This window comes from Salvelinus alpinus, chromosome 27 (assembly GCF_045679555.1).
Source record: "Salvelinus alpinus chromosome 27, SLU_Salpinus.1, whole genome shotgun sequence".
In the NCBI taxonomy this organism is placed as follows: Eukaryota; Metazoa; Chordata; class Actinopteri; order Salmoniformes; family Salmonidae; genus Salvelinus; species Salvelinus alpinus.
Window position 1 is genome coordinate 20,130,582 of NC_092112.1, and position 23,611 is coordinate 20,154,192.

The 23,611-nt window shown below is 46.3% G+C and overlaps 1 protein-coding gene across 1 annotated transcript in view; it reads right to left on the reverse strand.

The window, feature by feature from the left end:
* Positions 1–23,611, reverse strand: part of LOC139556125 (lysophospholipid acyltransferase 2-like) — a 74,083-nt gene that overhangs the window by 14,312 nt on the left and 36,160 nt on the right. The window contains exons 2-3 of the mRNA XM_071369677.1: positions 21,018–21,163; positions 5,776–5,853 (exon numbers count right to left, since the gene is read on the reverse strand). Coding sequence (XP_071225778.1) covers positions 5,776–5,853; positions 21,018–21,163 — 224 coding nt within the window. The remainder of the gene's footprint in view (positions 1–5,775; positions 5,854–21,017; positions 21,164–23,611) is intronic.

Below are 23,611 nucleotides of genomic sequence, written 5' to 3' on the forward strand. Positions count from 1 at the left end.
AGAACTACATACATTTAAAAAATGTACACTTGGCCTTCATATGAATACGTACACACAAACTAACTAGGTCAAATAGGGAAGAGGAGTTGTGCTGTGAGGTGTTTTTTAAACCAGGTTTGCTGTTCATTTGAACAATATGAGATGGAAGAGAGTTCCATGCAATAAGGGCTCTATATAATACTGTACACTTTCTGGAATTTGTTCTGGATTTAGCAGCAAATGTATAGCCTCAATTTCCAATCTTCCACATCCATACATGTAATATTTTGTTAACAGTTGTCTGAGTTGTGAAACTAGCATTGATTTGCTTCTTAATCAATTCCTTCAGTGTAGGAAAACAGCAAAGATATTTATGTAGCTGTGATCGTCTTCATGATCGGCAGGTAGCCTAGTGGTTAGAGCGCCGGGCCAGTAACCGAAAGGTTACTGGATCGAATCCCCGAGCTGACAAGGTAAAAATATGTTGTTCTGCCCCCGAACAAGGTTGTTAACCCACTGTTCCCTGGGCGCCGAAGACGTGTATGTCGATTAAGGCAGCCCCCCGCACCTCTCTGATTCAGAGGGGTTGGGGTTGGGTTAAAAGGGGAAGACACATTTCAGTTGAATACATTCAGTTGTACAACTGACTAGGTATCCCCCTTTCCCTGATGATCTGAAGAGGACAATAAGTATGTTGTGGTGCTTTGGTGATGTGGTGCGGTCTGCTGTGGGGATGTGGTTCGGTCCGGATGTGGGGATGTGGGGATGTGGTGCGGTCTGCTGTGGGGATGTGGGGATGTGGTGCGGTCCGGATGTGGGGATGTGGTGCTGTGGGGATGTGGTGATGTGGTGCTGTGGGGATGTGGGGATGTGGTGCGGTCTGCTGTGGGGATGTGGTGCGGTCCGGATGTGGGGATGTGGTTCGGTCAGGATGTGGGGATGTGGGGATGTGGTGCGGTCTGCTGTGGGGATGTGGTGCGGTCCGGATGTGGGGATGTGGTGCAGTCTGCTGTGGGGATGTGGTGCGGTCCGGATGTGGGGATGTGGTTCGGTCCGGATGTGGGGATGTGGGGATGTGGTGCGGTCTGCTGTGGGGATGTGGTGCGGTCCGGATGTGGGGATGTGGTGCGGTCCGGATGTGGGGATGTGGTGCGGTCTGCTGTGGGGATGTGGTGCTGTGGGGATGTGGTGATGTGGTGCGGTCTGCTGTGGGGATGTGGTGCTGTGGGGATGTGGTGATGTGGTGCGGTCTGCTGTGGGGATGTGATGCAGTCTGGATGTGGTGCTGCATGGTGTTCCCATGACCATTAACATGAATGATGAGTGGTCTGGTAACAGAGCCAAATGAGACTGATACAGGGATATGTTACACTACATAGCCTCTGCATTACTGCCAGTAAAAGAGACAAGGGGGAAATAAAAACAGAACACATGGATGGACAACAGGGATCCGGGTATATCAGTCAAATAATGACCTTCAACTTCCTTGACATGTTTCTCTTTAAGGTGACAAAATCCCATAATCATCCCGGCAGGATGTAGAGCAGCTTGTGTTTCAGCCAGCCAGCCAGTCTGTCAGCCAGTCTGTCAGCCAGTCTGTCAGCCAGTCTGTCAGCCACACACCTGCTCCTGCAGTCTCATTATTGAGCAGAGCAGGTGATTTGGCGGGGGCTCTGTGTTGATCTGTATGCACTAGCTTAAAGCTTGGTATGTCCTTGGCACATCTTTCTCCATCTTTCTTCCACCCTCTCTCGATCTCACTCTCTCATCCTCATCTACACCTAGCCTACCCTCTTTCTCCCTCCCTCCCTCCCTCCCACACTCTGCTCCCTCCCATTCTTCCAATCTCCCTCCCTTCCTCTGCTCTGAACTCAGTAATGAGGCAAAGTGGATATAATGGCCCTGCTACTCCCAGACAGCCTCCCAAAATGGCACCCTATTCCCTATTTAGGGTACTATTTTTGACTAGGACCCATAGTGGATGGAAATAGGGTGGTGTTTGGAACACAGCCTCAGACACAGCCAGTACATGTGCACAACACACACACATCCCCATAGGGAGGAAATAAGTGTGTGAGTATGTTAGGGGAGACATGTTTCAAGTCTCTGGGAGTACAACACACTCTCAGTCTGTTCACACACTCCGTGGCGATGACGCATGCAGTCGAGCTCCCTGCAGAACACTAAGGTCAGGATGGAGAGACGAGGGCATTCAGAGCACTCTGCTCGTTCAGCACCACTGTGAGAACCTGTGACTATGCGAGTCACACCTGAGGACATGCGAGTCACACCTGAGGACATGCGCGTCACACCTGAGGACATGCGCGTCACACCTGAGGACATGCGCGTCACACCTGAGGACATGCGCGTCACACCTGAGGACATGCGCGTCACACCTGAGGACATGCGCGTCACACCTGAGGACATGCGCGTCACACCTGAGGACATGCGCGTCACACCTGAGGACATGCGCGTCACACCTGAGGACATGCGCGTCACACCTGAGGACATGCGCGTCAGTGTGTGGCTTGGAACACTGAATCAGATCAGCCAGACAGCCACCACCACCACCCCTCTTCAGTGACAGAACACCTCTGGTCCAGATCAGCCAGACAGCTACCATCACCACCCCTCTTCAGTGACAGAACACCTCTGGTCCAGATCAGCCAGACAGCCACCACCACCACCCCTCTTCAGTGACAGAACACCTCTGGTCCAGATCAGCCAGACAGCTACCACCACCACCCCTCTTCAGTGACAGAACACCTCTGGTCCAGATCAGACAGCCACCACCACCACCACCCCTCTTCAGTGACAGAACACCTCTGGTCCAGATCAGCCGGACAGCTACCACCACCACCCCTCTTCAGTGACAGAACACCTCTGGTCCAGATCAGCCAGACAGCTACCACCACCACCCCTCTTCAGGAACAGAACACCTCTGGTCCAGATCAGCCAGACAGCCACCACCACCACCACCCCTCTTCAGTGACAGAACACCTCTGGTCCAGATCAGCCAGACAGCTACCACCACCACCATCCCTCTTCAGTGACAGAACACCTCTGGTCCAGATCAGCCAGACAGCTACCACCACCACCCCTCTTCAGTGACAGAACACCTCTGGTCCAGATCAGCCAGACAGCCACCACCACCACCACCCCTCTTCAGTGACAGAACACCTCTGGTCCAGATCAGCCAGACAGCTACCACCACCACCCCTCTTCAGTGACAGAACACCTCTGGTCCAGATCAGCCAGACAGCCACCACCACCACCCCTCTTCAGTGACAGAACACCTCTGGTCCAGATCAGCCAGACAGCCACCACCACCACCATCCCTCTTCAGTGACAGAACACCTCTGGTCCAGATCAGCCAGACAGCCACCACCACCACCCCTCTTCAGTGACAGAACACCTCTGGTCCAGATCAGCCAGACAGCTACCACCACCACCCCTCTTCAGTGACAGAACACCTCTGGTCCAGATCAGCCAGACAGCCACCACCACCACCACCCCTCTTCAGTGACAGAACACCTCTGGTCCAGATCAGCCAGACAGCTACCACCACCACCCCTCTTCAGTGACAGAACACCTCTGGTCCAGATCAGCCAGACAGCCACCACCACCACCCCTCTTCAGTGACAGAACACCTCTGGTCCAGATCAGCCAGACAGCTACCACCACCACCCCTCTTCAGTGACAGAACACCTCTGGTCCAGATCAGCCAGACAGCTACCACCACCACCCCTCTTCAGTGACAGAACACCTCTGGTCCAGATCAGCCAGACAGCCACCACCACCACCCCTCTTCAGTGACAGAACACCTCTGGTCCAGATCAGCCAGACAGCCACCACCACCACCCCTCTTCAGTGACAGAACACCTCTGGTCCAGATCAGCCAGACAGCCACCACCACCACCCCTCTTCAGGAACAGAACACCTCTGGTCCAGATCAGCCAGACAGCTACCACCACCACCACCCCTCTTCAGTGACAGAACACCTCTGGTCCAGATCAGCCAGACAGCCACCACCACCACCACCCCTCTTCAGTGACAGAACACCTCTGGTCCAGATCAGCCAGACAGCCACCACCACCACCCCTCTTCAGTGACAGAACACCTCTGGTCCAGATCAGCCAGACAGCTACCACCACCACCCCTCTTCAGTGACAGAACACCTCTGGTCCAGATCAGCCAGACAGCTACCACCACCACCCCTCTTCAGTGACAGAACACCTCTGGTCCAGATCAGCCAGACAGCTACCACCACCACCCCTCTTCAGTAACAGAACACCTCTGGTCCAGATCAGCCAGACAGCTACCACCACCACCCCTCTTCAGTGACAGAACACCTCTGGTCCAGATCAGCCAGACAGCTACCACCACCACCCCTCTTCAGTGACAGAACACCTCTGGTACCACAATCTCTTACCCACACAACTGGAGACAAAGAAAGAAAGAAAATAACAGTAGTCTGACACCCTTTACCACCCTGTTCAATCCTATTTTTCCCACTGTAGTATCAATTGAACATCAAAGTAATCTATATAATTCGTTTCCTCTGGGCCTGCAGATGGGGCATGGGACTCAACTAGTTAGCAACCCCACAGAGAGGTGCCCCAGCCGGGCTAGCAGAGGATAAAGACGGGGTGAGCTAGAGGAGGCTCATATGCTTTGATGCTCATTTGTCTGAAAACAACTGGCGGTGGACGCAACCAGCAATAAGACACAGGAGATCAAAAGGGGAAATAATAATTAGAAGACGTTATTAAAGTGATGAAGCCAGAGAAAAACAAAGAAAATGGCCACCAACAGGTGGTAAGCAACAGGAAGGAATGATAGCCATGATGGCCAATCATCATTATCACCAGGTCAGCTTTCAATCCCTCATCAGGGATGAATCCCAAATGGCATCTAATTCCCTGTATAGTACACCATTTTTGACCAGAGCCCTGTGTTCAAAAGTAGTGCACTATAAAAGGGAATAGGGTGCCATTTGGGATGCACACCCAGGACGATTACGCCGGCGCCTTAACAGTCACTTCGCCTCAGACAGACAGACAGACAGACAGACAGACAGACAGACAGACAGACAGACAGACAGACAGACAAAGAGACAGACAGAGAGGAACGGATCTTATCACTTCATTAGCGACAGGAGCCGCTAGCCAAGACGGCTCAGTTAAGTATTCCAGGACATGCTGCTGTATGTATCTAGTAGTCTGCCTGTGGTCAGCACACCACGGTTAGCTACAACACAGATAATGATAAACTGTAGAGCTAGGTCACCACTCCTGAAGCGCGCACACACATACAAAACGCACGCACATACGCATGTATGCACACACGGCTCTCACATTTAAAGAACTTATGATTAATCACACTTTTACTGCCCCAGTTACTTTCTTAATTCAGAATAAAAATGTGTTCCAATGATCTCAGCGTGTAACAGATATACATTTGAAAAATAAGAGCGGGAGGCTGCGGTGGTCTGCTGGTACATGCAGGTCGACTCCCGGAGAGTGATTTATGAGAAGTAAAGAAGTGGCTGATGGGAAACACAGTGTGCGATGTTGGGATGACGTTGCGAGTCACTGTGTGCCTGCCTCTGCTTGATGTTTTGAACATTATTGGTCCGGCAGCAGCCACGGCCACTCTGGAGTCAGTCCAGCATGACATCTGTAGCCAGTCTGCACATCATAATTCAGACAGGCCTTCGTAGACTACTCATACCCTGGACAACACACCAACACAGGCACTAGAACACACAGAAAGACACAGACACACTGGACTTACTTGTGCATGTGTTCTACTCCAGTGAGGATCATGATGCCATAGGTGAGCCCACTCTGAACCAGGAAGTGGAGAGCATACCTAAATACAGAGAGAGAGGTGATTAACTGTTTATAATCAATCACAGACATAATATTCACTATTTCTCCACCCTCGATGTCTCTCCTTCCCCCCACCCTCAATGTCTCTCCTTCCCCCCACCCTCAATGTCTCTCCTTCCCCCCACCCTCAATGTCTCTCCTTCCCCCCACCCTCAATGTCTCTCCTTCCCCCCACCCTCAATGTCTCTCCTTCCCCCCACCCTCAATGTCTCTCCTTCCCCCCACCCTCAATGTCTCTCCTTCCCCCCACCCTCAATGTCTCTCCTTCCCCCCACCCTCAATGTCTCTCCTTCCCCCCACCCTCAATGTCTCTCCTTCCCCCCACCCTCAATGTCTCTCCTTCCCCCCACCCTCAATGTCTCTCCTTCCCCCCACCCTCAATGTCTCTCCTTCCCCCCACCCTCAATGTCTCTCCTTCCCCCCACCCTCAATGTCTCTCCTTCCCCCCACCCTCAATGTCTCTCCTTCCCCCCACCCTCAATGTCTCTCCTTCCCCCCACCCTCAATGTCTCTCCTTCCCCCCACCCTCAATGTCTCTCCTTCCCCCCACCCTCAATGTCTCTCCTTCCCCCCACCCTCAATGTCTCTCCTTCCCCCCACCCTCAATGTCTCTCCTTCCCCCCACCCTCAATGTCTCTCCTTCCCCCCACCCTCGATGTCTCTCCTTCCCCCCACCCTCGATGTCTCTCCTTCCCCCCACCCTCGATGTCTCTCCTTCCCCCCACCCTCGATGTCTCCCATTCCCTTCACCCTCGATGTCTCTCCTTCCCCCCACCCTCGATGTCTCTCCTTCCCCCCACCCTCGATGTCTCTCCTTCCCCCCACCCTCGATGTCTCTCCTTCCCTCCATCCTCCCAGTCTCTCCTTCCCTCCATCCTCCCAGTCTCTCCTTCCCTCCATCCTCCCCGTCTCTCCTTCCCTCCATCCTCCCCGTCTCTCCTTCCCTCCATCCTCCCAGTCTCTCCTTCCCTCCATCCTCCCCGTCTCTCCTTCCCTCCATCCTCCCCGTCTCTCCTTCCCTCCATCCTCCCCGTCTCTCCTTCCCTCCATCCTCCCCGTCTCTCCTTCCCTCCATCCTCCCCGTCTCTCCTTCCCTCCATCCTCCCCGTCTCTCCTTCCCTCCATCCTCCCCGTCTCTCCTTCCCTCCATCCTCCCCGTCTCTCTCCTTCCCTCCATCCTCCCCGTCTCTCTCCTTCCCTCCATCCTCCCCGTCTCTCTCCTTCCCTCCATCCTCCCCGTCTCTCTCCTTCCTTCCCTCCATCCTCCCCGTCTCTCTCCTTCCTTCCCTCCATCCTCCCCGTCTCTCTCCTTCCTTCCATCCATCCTCTCCATCCTCCCCGTCTCTCTCCATCCTCCCCGGCTCTCTCCTTCCTTCCCTCCATCCTCCCCGTCTCTCTCCTTCCTTCCCTCCATCCTCCCCGTCTCTCTCCTTCCTTCCCTCCATCCTCCCCGTCTCTCTCCTTCCCTCCATCCTCCCCGTCTCTCTCCTTCCCTCCATCCTCCCCGTCTCTCTCCTCCCTGTCCCCTGCGCCATAAACAGTGCCTTCAGAAAGTATTCATCCCCTTGACTTACTCCACATCTTGTTATGTCACTGCCTGAATTCAAAATGGATGACATTTTTTCCTCACCCATATACACAAAATACCCCATAATTACAAAGTGAAAACATGTTTTTGGAAATGTTTGCAAATTTATTGAAAATGAAATGCATAAATATCTCATTTACATAAGTACTCCAAACCAATACATGTTAGAATCACCTTTGTCAGTAATTACAGCTGTGAGTCTTTCTGGGTATGTCTCTAAGAGCTTTGCACACCTGGATTTTACAATATTTGCACATTATTATTTTTACAATTCTTCAAGCTGTCAAGTTGGTTATTGATCATTGCTAGAAAGCCATTCTCAAGTTGCCATAGATTTTCAAGACGATTTAAGACAAAACTCGAACTAGGCCACTCAGGAACATTCAATGTCATCTTGGTAAGCAACTCCAGTATATATTTGTCCTTGTGTTTTAGGTTATTGTCCTGCTGAAAGGTGAAATTGTCTCCTAGTGTCTGTTGGAAAGCAGACTGAGCCAGGTTTTCCTATAGGATTTTGCAGGTGCTTAACACTATTCAGTTTATATATATAAAAATAAATCCCTAGTTCTTGCCAATGACAAGCATACCCATAACATGATGCAGCCACCACCATGCTTGAAAATACAAAGAATGGTACTCAGTGATGAGGTTTGTTGGATTTGCCCCAAACATAACGTTTTGTATTCAGGACATAAAGTTAATTTCTTTGTCACATTTTTTTTCAGTTTTACTTTAGTGCCTTATTGCAAACAGGATGCATGTTTGGAATATTTGTATTCTGTACAGTCTTCCTTCTTTTCACTCTGTCATGTAGGTTAGTATTATGGAGTAGCTAAAATGTTGTTGACCCATCCGCAGTTCTCTTATCACAGTCATTAAACTCCTAACTTTTTTAAAGTCACCATTGGCCTCATGGTGATATCCCTGAGCGGTTTCCTTCCTTTCCGGCAACCGAGTTAGGTCGTATTGATATACCACCCAAAGTGTAATTAATAACTTTACCATGCTCAAAGGGATATTCAATGTCTTATTTTTTTTTTACCCATCTACCAACAGGTACCCTTCTTTCTGAGGCATTGGAAAACCGCTCTGGTCTTTGTGGCTGAATCTGTGTTTGAAATTCACTACTTGACTAAGGGACCTTACGGATACTTGTGTGTGGGGTACAGAGTTAAAGTAGTCATTCAAAAATCATGTTAAACACTATTAGTGAGAGTCTATGCAACTTATTATGTGACTTGTTAAGCACATTGGTACTCCTGAACTTATTTAGGCTTGTCATAACAAAAGAGTTTAATACTTATTGACTCAAGACATTTCAGCTTTTCATTTTTTATTAATTTGCAAAAATTTAGAAAAACATAATTCCACTTTGACATTATGGAGTATTGTGTGCAGACCAGTGACAAAAAAAACAACATTTAATCCATTTTAAATTCAGGCTGTGAAAAAACAAAATGTGGAAAAGTAAAGTGGGGTGAATACTTTCTGAAGGCACTGTATGTGCCTGTCAGAGTAATGGGCCAAGATTCATGTGCCCAGTCTGCCTAGAGAGAACCATTTGTCCCTGGCATCAAATGCACAGACTACACACACAAAGATTACAAACACATTCACCGATAACACACACACACACTGAACAGCATGACTGGGCCACAGTAGCAAAGCCATAGTGGATACACAACACATCATAAGCACATAATTTAGTGCTACAAATCCTTTACCCAGTCGTTGTTTACATTAAAGATGTTTTGTCTAGTTTTGACCTCATTTGGCCACGTGTGTCATTTTGTGGGCAAAAAGATTGCAATGTTTGCAGGCCATTTTGTGGCAGGGAATAAATATTTTTCACAATGTACAGCATGTTACAAACGGCGCCCCATTTAAATGTGGCCGACTCCTTACATAGTGCACTACTTTTGACCAGAGACCTATGGGAATAGGGTGCCTTTTGGGATGCACACCCTGTAAATATGTGTGTGGGTCTAATAAAATCAGAGAGTTTACAGTGTTACAACTAAACGTCCGGGCACTCAGTCCATGTCTGCATCCCAAATGTCACGCTATGTCTTATTTAGTGCACTACTTTTGACCATGGTCCATTGAGCTCTGGTCAAAAGAAGTGGACTATGTAGGGAATAGTGTGCCATTTTGGGGACGCAACCCTCATTTGCATCAGGCCTCATCGGTACATCAACCTGTTTCGTCTTATTAAAGCAGATCTGTTAATGACAGAACTCTTTTAGCAGCGCTAATAAACATTGATTCAGCCCTGAGTGGAGAGCAATGGTCGGTGAAGAGTCCAGCAGCGTATTGGCCTGATAATAAATCTATCAGCGTACACATACTGGCATGGTATCCCTTGGTACCACCCCCCCCCACACATTAATCAGGCTAGAGAGGGGGGAGTCACATTTTGGTCATTTTACACACACAGTGGCCTACTTTTTTTTCTCACTCATTTAAATGCTTGCTCAAAATTGTATGAAATGTTTCAGTAGCAGTTACCAAGAGGCAGCATGTCAATACTCTAATTGTCCCACTACCTATAATATCCATCCACAGTCCTTTTCAGTCATATCCATCCACAGTCCTTTTCAGTCATATCCATCCACAGTCCTTTTCAATCATATCCATCCACAGTCCTTTTCAGTCATATCCATCCACAGTCCTTTTCAGTCATATCCATCCACAGTCCTTTTCAGTCATATCCATTCACAGTCCTTTTCAGTCATATCCATCCACAGTCCTTTTCAGTCATATCCATTCACAGTCCTACTCAAATCAAATTTGATGGCACATGCGCCAAACACAACAGGTGTAGACTTTACCGTGAAATGGTGAAAGGTGAATTTGTCTCCCAGTGTCTGTTGGAAAGCAGACAGAACCAGATTTTCCTCTAGGATGTTGCCTGTGCTTCGATCTATTCCATACATTTTTATCCTGAAAAACTCCCCAGTCCTTGCCGATGACAAGCATACCCATAACATGATGCAGCCAGAAGTATGCTAGAAAATATGAAGAGTGGTACTCAGTGATGTGTTGTGCTGGATTTGCCCCAAGCATAACACTTTGTATGCAGGACATAAAGACAATTTCTTTGACAAATATTTAGCAGTTTTACTTTAGTTCATTTTTACAAACAGGATGCATGTTTTGAATATTTGTATTCTGTACAGGCTTCCTTCTTTTCACTCTGTCAATTAGGTTAGTATTGTGGAGTAAGTCTATCCTCAGTTTTCTCCTATCACAGCCATTAACTTCTTTGGGGTAGGGGGCAGAATTTTCACGTCTGGATGAAAAGCATGCCCAGAGTAAACGGCCTGCTACAAAGCCATAAAAGCTAGAATATGCATATCTTTAGTAGATTTGGATAGAAAACACTCTGAAGTTTCTAAAACTGTTTGAATGATGTCTGTGAGTATAACAGAACTCATATGGCAGGCAAAAACCTGAGAAAAAATCCAACCAGGAAGTGGGAAATCTGAGGTTGGTCGATTTTCAACTCAGCTCCTATTGAAGATACAGTGGGATATTGGTAATGTTGCACTTCCTAAGGCTTCCACTAGATGTCAACAGTCTTTAGAACCTTGTCTGATGCTTCTACTGTGAAGTGGGGGTGAATGAGAGGGGATTGAGTAAGGTCTATCATGAGCTGACCATGCGCGTTCATGTGAGAGCGAGCTCTGTTCCATCGCACTTCTGAAGACAAAGGAATTCTTCGGTTGGAACATTATTGAAGAATTATGTTAAAAACATCCTAAAGATTGATTCAATACTTCGTTTGTCATGTTTTTACGGACTGTAATATAACTTTTTTTACTTTTCGTCCATACTTTCCGCTGGACTTGCACGCGCGTCGTGAGTTTGGAAAGTGTACTGAACGCTAGAACAACAAGGAGGAATTTGGACATAAATGATGGACATTATCGAACAAAACAAACATTTATTGTGGAACTGGGATTCCTGGGAGTGCATTCTGATGAAGATCATCAAAGGTTAGTGAATGTTTATAATGTTATTTCTGACTTATGTTGACTGCACAATATGGCGGATATATTTGTGTCTTGATTGGGCTCTGAGCGCCGACTCACATTATTGCATGGTTTGCTTTTTCCGTAAAGCTTTTTTTACATTTTTTATCTGACACAGCGGTTGCATTAAGGAGAAGTGCATCTAAAATTACATGCATAACAGTTGTATCTTTTAGCAATGTTTATTATGAGTATTCCTGTAAATTGATGTGGCTCTCTGCAAAATCAAAGGATGTTTTGGAACTTCTGAACGTAAGGCGCCAATGTAAACTCTGATTTTTGGAAAGAAATATGAACTTCACCGAACAAAACATACATGAAGTCCTATGAGTGTCATCTGATGAAGATCATCAAAGGTTAGTGATTCATTTTATCTATATTTCTGCTTTTTGTGAATCCTCTCTTTGGCTGAAAAAATGTCTGTGTTATTCTGTGAATAGGCACTCACCTAACATAATCATTTGGTTTGCTTTCGTCGTAAAGCCTTTTTGAAAATCGGACACTGTGGCTGGATTTACAACAAGTGTATCTTTAAAATGGTGTAAAATACATGTATGTTTGAGGAATTTTAATTATGGGATTTCTGTTGTTTTGAATTTGGCGCCCTGCAGTTTCACTGGCTGTTGAAGAGGTGGGACGCTACCGTCTCACGTACCCTAGAGAGGTTAAACTCTGCAATTGTTTTAAAGTCACCGGTCTGTCCAAGATGGCGTAGCAGTCAGACGTCTTTGTCCTCGTCCTGTCGTGTCCCATGTATAGATATTTTTCTTTTCATATCCTTTTTATATTTTTCAAAACCTCAACTTCAAAATACTCTCCTGCAACCCGCCTCACCCAATGTGGTGTGGATCTGCTTTTTTCTAAAGTATTTTTCTTTACTTTGGAACCGGAATCCCCCAACAGAAGCTAGCAAGCTAACTAGCTACTAGCCAGCTAACCACTGCTAGCAGTCATCAGCTAACCTTTAGCTCGTTAAACTCTTGCCAATTTGCACAATGCGATTCAAACCAGAGCATACCGGACCTATTTTCTCTCCATATCCCCGGATTCCTATCACAAGCTCTGAACCTTTTCACCTGGATCATCGCAGCTAGCTAGCTGCAATCCGAGTGGCTACTCTCGGCTAACGCCTCTATCCCGAAGCAAGCACCAATTAGCCTGGAGTAGCCCATGCTAGGCCCATCTCCCGGCTAGCTGAAGAGGTCCATCAGCCACTCCGGGTATACAACACCTATTTTGCCAATTGGCCCGGACCCCTTTTACTGCCGGTACGGAGCTCCTTGACGACTGGACTACCAACGTAATCTGCCCAAGGGGGTTATTCAACTGGCTCCTACGTCACGACGTCCCCTGAATGCCCATCTGCTAGCCACGGCCTGCTAGCTGTCTAGAGCATATCGAACTGTTAGCTGAATAGGTCCATCGGCCAATTTCTTGGGCCACTCTACCTAGTTTGCCAATTGGCTTGGACCACATTTACTACACGAAGCCCTGCTTATCCATCACGACTGGACTACCGACGTAATCTACCCGAGGGTTTCCCCCCCGCCCAACAGGCCCCTCTGTCGCGACGTCCCCTGAATGCCCATCTGCTAGCCGCGGCCCGCTATCTGTCTAGAGCATATTGGACTGTTAGCTGAAGAGATCCATCGGCCAATTTCTTGGGCCACTATATCCATTTTGCCAACTGGACTGAACCCCTTTGCTACACGGAACCCTACTACTCCATCACGACTGGTCTATTCGACGTAACCGCACGGAGGCGGCTATAACAGACTTCCTCCATCGTGACGTCCCTCTAAGGCCCTTCTGCTACCTTGCTAGCCCCGGCCTGCTAGCTGTCTGAATCGCCGTGTCTCCAGCCAGCCTAACTACTCACTGGACTCCTATGATCACTCGGCTACACATGCCTCTCCCTGATGTCAATATGCCTTGTCATTTCTGTTCTGGTTATTGATTGTCTTATTTCACTGTAGAGCCTCTAGCCCTGCTCAATATGCCTTAGCCAACCCTTTAGTTCCACCTCCCACACATGCGGTGACATCGGCTGGTTTAAATGTTTCTAGAGACAATATCTCTCTCATCATCACACAATGCGTAGGTTTACCTCCAATGTATTCACATCCTACCATACCTTTGTCTGTTCATTATGCCTTGAATCTATTCCATCGCGCCCAGAAACCTGCTCCTTGTACTCTCTGTTCCAAACATACTAGACGACCAGTTTTCATAGCCTTTAGCCGTACTCTTATCCTACTCCTCCTCTGTTCCTCTGGTGATGTAGAGGTTTATCCAGGCCCTGCAGTGCCTAGCTCCACTCCTATTCCCCAAGTGCTCTCATTTGTTGACTTCTGTAACCATTAAAGCCTTGGTTTCATGCATGTTAACATTAGAAGCCTCCTCCCTAAGTTTGTTTTATGCACTGCTTTAGCACACTCTGCCAACCTGGATGTCCTAGCCATGTCTGAATCCTGGCTTAGGAAGACCACCAAAAACCCTGAAATTTCCATCCCTAACTATAACATTTTCCGATAAGATAGACCTGCCAAAGGGGGCGGAGTTGCAATCTACAGCAGAGATAGTCTGCAGAGTTCTGTCTTACTATCCAGGTCGGTTTCCAAACATTTCGAGCTTCTACTTTTAAAAATCCACCTTTCCAGAAACAAGTCTCTCACCGTTGCCGCTTGCTATAGACCACCCTCTGCCCCCAGCTGTGCCCTGGACACCATATGTGAATTGATTGCCCCCCATCTATCTTCAGAGCTCGTGCTGCTAGGTGACCTAAACTGGGACATGCTTAACACCCCAACCACCCTGCAATCTAAGCTTGATGCCCTCAATCTCACACAAATTATCAATGAACCTACCAGGTACAACCCCAAATCCGTAAAAACGGGCACCCTCAAAGATATCATCCTAACCAACTTGCCCTCCAAATACACCTCTGCTGTTTTCAAGCAAGATCTCAGCGATCACTGCCTCAAGGCCTGCATCCGTAATGGGTCTGCGGTCAAACGACCACCCCTCATCACTGTCAAACGCTCCCTAAAACACTTCAGCGAGCAGGCCTTTCTAATCGACCTGGCCCGGGTATCCTGGAAGGATATTGACCTCATCCCGTCAGTAGAGGATGCATGGTTATTCTTTAAAATTGCTTTCCTCACAATCTTAAATAAGCATGCGCCATTAAATTTTTTTTAAACCAGGAACAGATATAGCCCTTGGTTCACTCCAGACCTAACTGCCCTTGACCAGCATAAAAACATCCTGTGGCGTACTGCATTAGCATCATATAGCCCCCGTGATATGCAACATTTCAGGGTAGTTAAGAACCAATATACACAGGCATGAAAGCAAAGGCTAGCTTTTTCAAACAGAAATGTGCATCCTGTAGCACAAACTCCCAAAGGTTCTGGGACACTAAAGTCCATGGAGAATAAGAGCACCTCCTACCAGCTGCCCAGTGCACTGAGGCTAGGAAACATTGTCACCACCGATAAATGCACTATAATTGAGAACTTCAAGAAGTATTTTTCTACGGCTGGCCATGCTTTCCACCTGGCTACCCCTACCCCGTTCAACTGCCCTGCACCCCCCACAGCAACTCGCCCAAGCTTCCCCCATTTCTCCTTCACCCAAATAGCTTTCGTATCGTCCGAGATTCCCAAAGATTAGAAAGCTGCCGCGATCATTCCCCTCTTCAAAGGGGGAGACACTCTAGACCCAAACTGCTACAGGCCTATGTCTATCCTACCCTGCCTTTCTAAGGTCTTCGAAAGCCAAGTTAACAAACAGATTACCGACCTTTTCGAATCCCACCGTACCTTCTCCTCTATGCAATCTGGTTTCAGAGCTGGTCATGGGTGCACCTCAGCCACGCTCAAGGTCCTAAACGATATCATAACCGCCATCGATAAGAGACGTTACTGCGCAGCCGTATTCATCAACCTGGCCAAGGCTTTCGACTCTGTCAATCACCACATTCTTATTGGCAGACTCAACAGCCTTGGTTTCTCAAACAACTGCCTCGCCTGGTTCACCAACTACTTCTCTGATAGAGTTCAGTGTGTCAAATCGGAGGGCCTGTTGTCCGGACCTCTGGCAGTCTCTATGGGTGTGCCACAGGGTTCAATTCTCGGGCCGACTCTCTTCTCTGAATACATCACTGATGTCACTCTTGCTGCTGGTGATTCTCTGATCCACCTCTACGCAGATGACACCATTCTGTATACTTCTGGCCCTTCTTTGGACACTGTGTTAACTAACCTCCAGACGAGCTTCAATGCCATACAACTCTCCTTCCGTGGCCTCCAACTGCTCTTAAATGCAAGTAAAAGTAAATGCATGCTCTTCAACCGATCACTGCTCGCACCTGCCCGCCCGTCCAGCATCACTACTCTGGACGGTTCTGACTTAGAATATGTGGACAACTACAAATACCTAGGTGTCTGGCTAGACTGTAAACTCTCATTCCGGACTCACTAAGCGTCTCCAATCCAAAATTAAATCTAGAATCGGCTTCCTATTTCGCAACAAAGCATCCTTCACTCATGCTGCCAAACATACCCGCATAAAACTGATTATCCTACCGACCCTCGATTTTGGCGATGTCATCGACAAAATAGCCTCCAACACTCTAATCAGCAAACTGGATGGAGTCTATCACAGTGCCATTCGTTTTGTCACCAAAGCCCCATATACTACCCACCATTGCGACCTGTACGCTCTCGTTGGCTGGCCCTCGCTTCATACTCGTCGCCAAACCCACTGGCTCCAGGTCATCTACAAGTATTTGCTAGGTAAAGCCCTGCCTTATCTCAGCTCACTGGTCACCATAGCAGCACCCACCCGTAGCACGCGCTCCAGCAGGTATATTTCACTGGTCACCCCCAAAGCCAATTCCTCTTTTGGCCGCCTTTCCTTCCAGTTCTTTGCTGCCAATGACTGGAACGCACTGCAAAAATCACTGAAGCTGGAGACTCATATCACCCTCACTAGCTTTAAGCACCAGCTGTCCGAGTAGCTCACAGATCACTGCGCCTGTACATAGCCCATCCAACTACCTCATCCCCATACTGTATTAATTTATCTTGCTCCTTTGCACCCCAGTATCTCTACTTGCACATTCATCTTCTGCACATCTATCACTCCAGTGTATAATTGGTATATTGCAATTACTTTGCCACCATGGCCTATTTATTGCCTTACCTCCCTTATCTTACCTCATTTGCATACATTGTATATAGACTTTTTCTACTGTATTATTGACTCTATGTTTGTTTATTCCATGTGTAACTCTGTTGTTGTATGTGTCGAACTGCTTTGCTTCATCTTGGCCAGGTCGCAGTTGTAAATTAGACCTTGTTCTCAACTAGCCTACCTGGATAAATAAAGGAGAAATAAAGAAAAAAGAAAACCTTTGGCCTTATGGTGAAATCCCTGTCTTCCTTCCTCTCCGGCAACTGAGTTATGAAGGACGCCTGTATCTTTGTAGTGATTAATAACTTCACCATGCTCAAAAGGGATATTCAATGTCTGCTTGAAAAATAAAATGTTTTACCCATCTACCAATATGTGCCCTTCTTTGCGAGACATTGGAAAACCTCCCTGGTCTTTGTGGTTGAATCTGTTTGTGGTTGAATCATTCAAAAATCATGTGAAACACTATTATTGCACACAGAGATAATCCATGCAACGTATTATGGGACTTGTTAAGCACATTTTTACTCCTGAACTTATTTAGGCTTGCCATAACACAAAGGTTGAATACTTATTGACTGAATATATTTCAGCTTTTCATTTTTTATTTAATTTGTAAACATTTCTAAAAACATTATTCCACTCATTAAGGGTATTGTGTGTATTGTGCCAGTGACACAAAATCTCAATTTAATCCATTTAAAATTCAGACTGTAACACAAGAAAATGTGGAAAAAGTCAAGTGGTGTGAATACTTTCTGCAGGCACTGTATAGTCTAGTGAGTGTGCGTAGCAGTCTTATGGCTTGGGGGTAGAGCTGTCTCTGAGCTTGTCGGCCCGAGAGCCAATGCTCCGGTACCGTTTTCGGAAGGTAGTAGAGTGAACAGTCTATGGCTTGGGTGGCTGAAGTTTGACACATTTTTAGGCCTTCCTCTGGCACCACTTGATATACAGGTCCTGGATGGCAGGGTCGAAAGCGGTGGTCGAAAGCGGTGCATTTGCCATACCAAGTCATGATGCAGCCAGTCAAGATGCTCTCTATGGTGCAGCTATAGAAGTTTTTGAGAATACGAGGGCCCATGCCAAATCTTTTCAGCTTCCTGTGGGGGAAAAGGCGCTGGCGTGCCCTCTTCACAACTGTGTGGGTGTGTGTGGACTAGAGGTCGACCGATTAATCGGAATGGCCGGTGTTTTTGGACACCGATTTGGGCGTTTTTCTTTTTTTACACCTTTAATTTAACTAGGCAAGTCAGTTAAGAACACATTCTTATTTTCAATGACGGCCTAGGAACAGTGGGTTAACTGCCTTGTTCAGGGGCAGAACGACAGATTTTTTCCTTGTCAGCTCGGGGATTCAATCTTGCAACCTTACAGTTAACTAGTCCAACGCTCTAACCACCTGCCTCTCATTGCACTCCACAAGGAGCCTGCCTGTTACGCGAATGCAGTAAGAAGCCAAGGTAAGTTGCTAGCTAGCATTAAACTTATCTTATAAAAAACAATCAATCATAATCACTAGTTAACTACACATGGTTGATGATATTACTAGTTTATCTAGCATGTCCTGCGTTGCATATAATCAATGCGGTGCGCATTCGCGAAAAAGGTACCTAACCATAAACATCAATGCCTTTCTTAAAATCAATACACAAGTATATATTTTTAAACCTGCATATTTAGTTAATATCGCCTGCTAACATGAATTTCTTTGTGTCACTTCTCTTGCAACAGAGTCAGGGTATATGCAGCAGTTTGGGCTGCCTGGCACTGTGTGAAGACTATTTCTTCCTAACAAATACAGCCAACTTCGCCAAACAACGATTGTGCTTTTTTCGCAAATGCGCTTTTGTGCAAATGCGCCATTCCGATTAATCGGTCGACCTCTAGTCCACACACACCCACACAGTGGGTTTAACAAAAGCTCATTTGCGAAAAAAGCACAATCGTTGCACGACTGTATCTAACCATAAACATCAATGCCTTTCTTAAAATCAATACACAGAAGTATATATTTTTAAACCTGCATATTTAGCTAAAAGAAATCCAGGTTAGCAGGCAATATTAACCAGGTGAAATTGTGTCACTTCTCTTGCGTTCATTGCACGCAGAGTCAGGGTATATGCAACAGTTTGGGCCGCCTGGCTCGTTGCGAACTAATTTGCCAGAATTTTACGTAATTATGACATAATATTGAAGGTTGTGCAATGTAACAGGAATATTTAGACTTATGGATGCCACCCGTTAGATAAAATACAGAATGGTTCCGTATTTCACTGAAAGAATAAACGTTTTGTTTTCGAGATGATAGTTTCCGGATTCGACCATATTAATGACCTAAGGCTCGTATTTCTGTGTGTTATTATGTTATAATTAAGTCTATGATTTGATAGAGCAGTCTGACTGAGCGATGGTAGGCACCAGCAGGCTCGTAAGCATTCATTCAAACAGCACTTTCGTGCGTTTTGCCAGCAGCTTTGCTGTTTATGACTTCAAGCCTATCAACTCCCGAGATTAGGCTGGTGTAAGCGATGTGAAATGGCTAGCTAGTTAGCGAGGTGCGTTCGTATAGTCACTATGGGGATGACATCGTCTATGCAATTATTGATGAAGCCCGTGACTGTTGTGGTAAACTCCTCAATGATATCGGATGAATCCCGGAACATATCCCAGTCTGTACTAGCAAAATAGTCTTGTAGCCTCGCGTCTGCTTCATCCGACCACTACCATATTGAGCGCATTACTGGTACTTGATGTTTGAGCTTTTGTTTGAAACCGGAAGCACGACAATGGAGTGGTTGTCAGACCTGCAGAAGGGAGGGCGAGGGAGGACCTAGAGTTGTAGTGCTCCTAGTAGCGCAGGACACGTGTTGGTAGAAGCCAGATAGGACAATTAAGTCTCTCAGTCATGTCCATCCACAGTCCTATTCACTCATATCCATCCACAGTCCTTTTCAGTCATATCCATCCACAGTCCTTTTCAGTCATATCCATCCACAGTCCTTTTCAGTCATATCCATCCACAGTCCTTTTCAGTCATATCCATCCACGGTCCTATTCAGTCCAATGTGAGCACGCAAAGCAACAACAATATCCCCCTGTAGGCTACTTAACCTGATAGCATCAGATGTGAACAAACACAACATAACCATCTGGTTGTAGCTCCACAACAAACTACTGTCTAAGGTTACACACAACAAATCTCCCAAACAACCCCTGCTTACAGAAAGATGAGGCCCACTGATCTTTAGGGGGCCACTCAAGGACATTCAGAGACTTGTCCCGAAGCCACTCCTGCGTTGTCTTGGCTGTGTGCTTAGGGTCGTTGTCCTGCTGGAAGGTGAACCTTCGCCCCAGTCCGAGGTCCTGAGTGCTCTGGAGCAGGTTTTCATCAAGAATCTCTCTGTACTTTGCTCCGTTCATCTTTCCCTCGATCCTGACTAGCCTCCCAGGCCCTGCCGCTGAAAAACATCCCCACAGCATGCTGCCACCACCATGCCTCACCATAGGGATGGTGCCAGGTTTCCTCCAGACAGACGCTTGGTATTCAGGCCAAAGAGTTCAATCTTGGTTTCATCAGACCAGAGAATCTTGTTTCTTATGGTCAGTCTTTGGGTGACTTTTGGCAAACTCCAAGTGGGCTGTCATTTACTGAGAAGTGGCTTCCGTCTGGCCACTCTACCATAAAGTGCTGTAGAGATAGTTGTCCTTCTGGAAGGTTCTCCCATCTCGACAAAGAAACTCTAGAGCTCTGTCAGAGTGACCATCGGGTTCTTGGTCACCCCCCTGACCAAGGCCCTTCTCCCCTGATTTGTTCAGTTTGGCCGGGCGGCCAGCTCTAGGAAGAGTCTTGGTAGTTCCAAACTCCTTCCATTTAAGAATGATGGAGGCCACTGTGTTCTTAGGGACCTTCAATGCTGCAGACACTTGTTTTGTACCCTCCCCAGATCTGTGCCTGAACACAATTCTGTCTTGGAGCGCTATAGACAATACCTTTGACCTCATTGCTTGGTTTTTGCTCTGACATCCACTGTCAACTGTGGGACCTTGTATAGACAGGTGTTTGCCTTCACAAATCATGTCCAATCAATAGGTAAAAATGCCATAAGTTTCATTTAATTTAGACAGAGCTTTTTTATTGTTAAAAGGTGCTACACATAGGATTTATTTATTTATTCTAAAACATCCTATGTGTAGCACCTTTAAAATAGCCCTACAACACTCACTCAAGTAATCAAATACTAACGTCAGTTCAGATATGCGGATATTCGATTAACCGTGCCATCCCTAGTCTGTGTGTGTGTATGTGTGTGTAGCGAGACTCACCAGCCGAAGCAGAAGAGAGCAAAGTAGAATCCCAGTAGTGTGGCCACCACATGTCTGACGAAGGGACTGGTCTTACTGGGGTGGAGATACAGACGGAACCAGAAGGCAGTCAACAGGGCAAACAACTGGCACACCACAAAGTTGACCTGGAGCAGAGTAGAGAGAGGGGATGGTGGACGGGGAGGGAAAGAGAAGGGAGGGGAGAGGGAGAGAGAGAGGAGGGTGGAGAGAGCAAGAGAATGGAAGGAAACGGAGAATTTAAGGAGCGAAAGAGATGTACATATTGTTATTTTGTTGTGGATGGCGTGTTCATTTTCAGGACCATAATGTAGTTGTGGGCGAGAGATGAGGCCCACTGATCTTTAGCTGTGAATTTGGGATTAATTTAAAGTCCCTTTAAAGATGCTGAGATCAGAAATCCAATGTTAACAGAGTGTGGGTTTGATTAGACGTGCAGTAACTGACTGTGAAGATAACACATTCACGGAGATGTCTGAACAATGATAAGCACACCTAGGTCAAAATGACAGCTTCATCATCTAAAATAGAAGAACCTTCTACTGTTTACGTTACATGACAGCTAAAATAATCTTGCCATGCAACCACACACATACAGTGCCTTCAGAAAGCCATAAGACTGCTAAATGGTCAATTAATGGTTACCCAAACTATCTGCACTGACCCTTCGCACACTCACTAGACTATACAGTGCCTTCAGAAAGTATTCACACCACTTGACTTTTTCCACGTTTTCTTGTGTTACAGTCTGAATTTTAAATTGACTCAATTGAGATTTATTTTGTCACTGGCCTACACACAATACACCAAAATGTCAAAGTGGAATTAAGTTTTTAATTTAAAAAATGAAAAGCAGAAATGTCTAGAGCCAATAACTTTTCAACCTCTTTGTTGTGGCAAGACTAAATAAAGTTCAAGAGTAAAAATGTAATTTACAAGTCACATAATACGTTACATGGACTCAATCTGTGTGCAATAATAGTGTTCAACATGATATTTTTAATGACAACGTCATCTCTGTATCCCACACATACAATTGTCTGTAAGTTCCCTCAGTCGAGCAGTGAATTTCAAACACAGATTCAACGAAAGACCAGGGAGGTTTTCCATTTCCTCGCAAAGGGCACCTATTGGTAGATGGGTTAAAAAAAAGCAGACATTGAATATTCCATTGAGCATGGTGAAGTTATTAATGACACTTTGGATGGTGTATCAATACACCCATTCACTACAAAGATACAGGTGTCCTTCCTAACTCAGTTGCCGGAGAGGAAGGAAATCAGGGATTTCACCATGAGGCCAATGGTGACTTTAAAACAATTCCAGAGTTAAATGGCTGTCGTAGGAGAAAATGGAGGATTTTGTTTTGTATTAATACTTTCTGAAGGCACTGTAGACTGTGCGCCAATCCAAAGGCAGCTGCCTGCTGCATACCTGCATCCAGAGGCACCTACCTTTGTAGGTAGTACTTTTCCCAGTAGGTAACCAACATTTGAGACAGGATTTGAAGGCAGCCTTTTAAGGTACCTTGGGATTGAGACGAGCTAATTTTGACATCCTGCCTTGAAATGCTGTTTTTTTCCTTGTCAATTGGGACACAGCCATAGCCTGGTTATCCAGACTGAATGATGTTACACTTGGTTAGCGCTAGAGGTCGACCGATTAATCGTGAATGGACGACTAATAATTAGGGCCGATTTCAAGTTTTCATAACAATCGTTAATCACCAATTTTGGACACCGATGGCAGATTAAATTGCACTCCACGAGGAGACTGCGTGGCAGGCTGACTACCTGTTATGCGAGTGCAGCAAGGAGCCAAGTTAAGGTGCTAGCTAGCATTAAACTTATCTTATAAAAAACAATCAATCTTAACATAATCACTAGTTAACTACACATGGTTGATGATATTACTAGATTATCTAGCTTGTGCTGTGTTGCATATAAATCGATGCGGTGCCTGTTAATTTATCATTGCATCACAGCCTACTTCACCAAACGGGTGATTTAATAAGCGCATTCGCGAAAAAAGCAATGTCGTTGCACCAATGTACCTAACCATAAACATCAATGCCTTTCTTAAAATCAACACACAAGTATATATTTTTAAACCTGCATATTTAGTTAATATCGCCTGCTAACATGAATTTATTTTAACTAGGGGAATTCTGTCACTTCTCTTGCGTTCTGTGCAAGCAGAGTCAGGGTATATGCAGCAGTTTGGGCCGCCTGGCTCGTTGCGAACTGTGTGAAGACCATTTCTTCCTAACAAAGACCGTAATTAATTTGCCAGAATTGTACATAATTATGACATAACATTGAAGGTTGTGCAATGTAACAGCAATAATTAGACTTAGGGTTGCCACCCGTTAGATAAAATACGGAACGGTTCCGTATTTCACTGAAAGAATAAACGTTTCGTTTTCGAAATGATAGTTTCCGGATTTGACCATATTAATGACCTAAGGCTCGTATTTCTGTGTGTTATTATATTATAATTAAGTCTATGATTTGATAGAGCAGTCTGACTGAGCGGTGGTAAGCAGCAGCAGGCTCATAAGCATTCATTCAAACAGC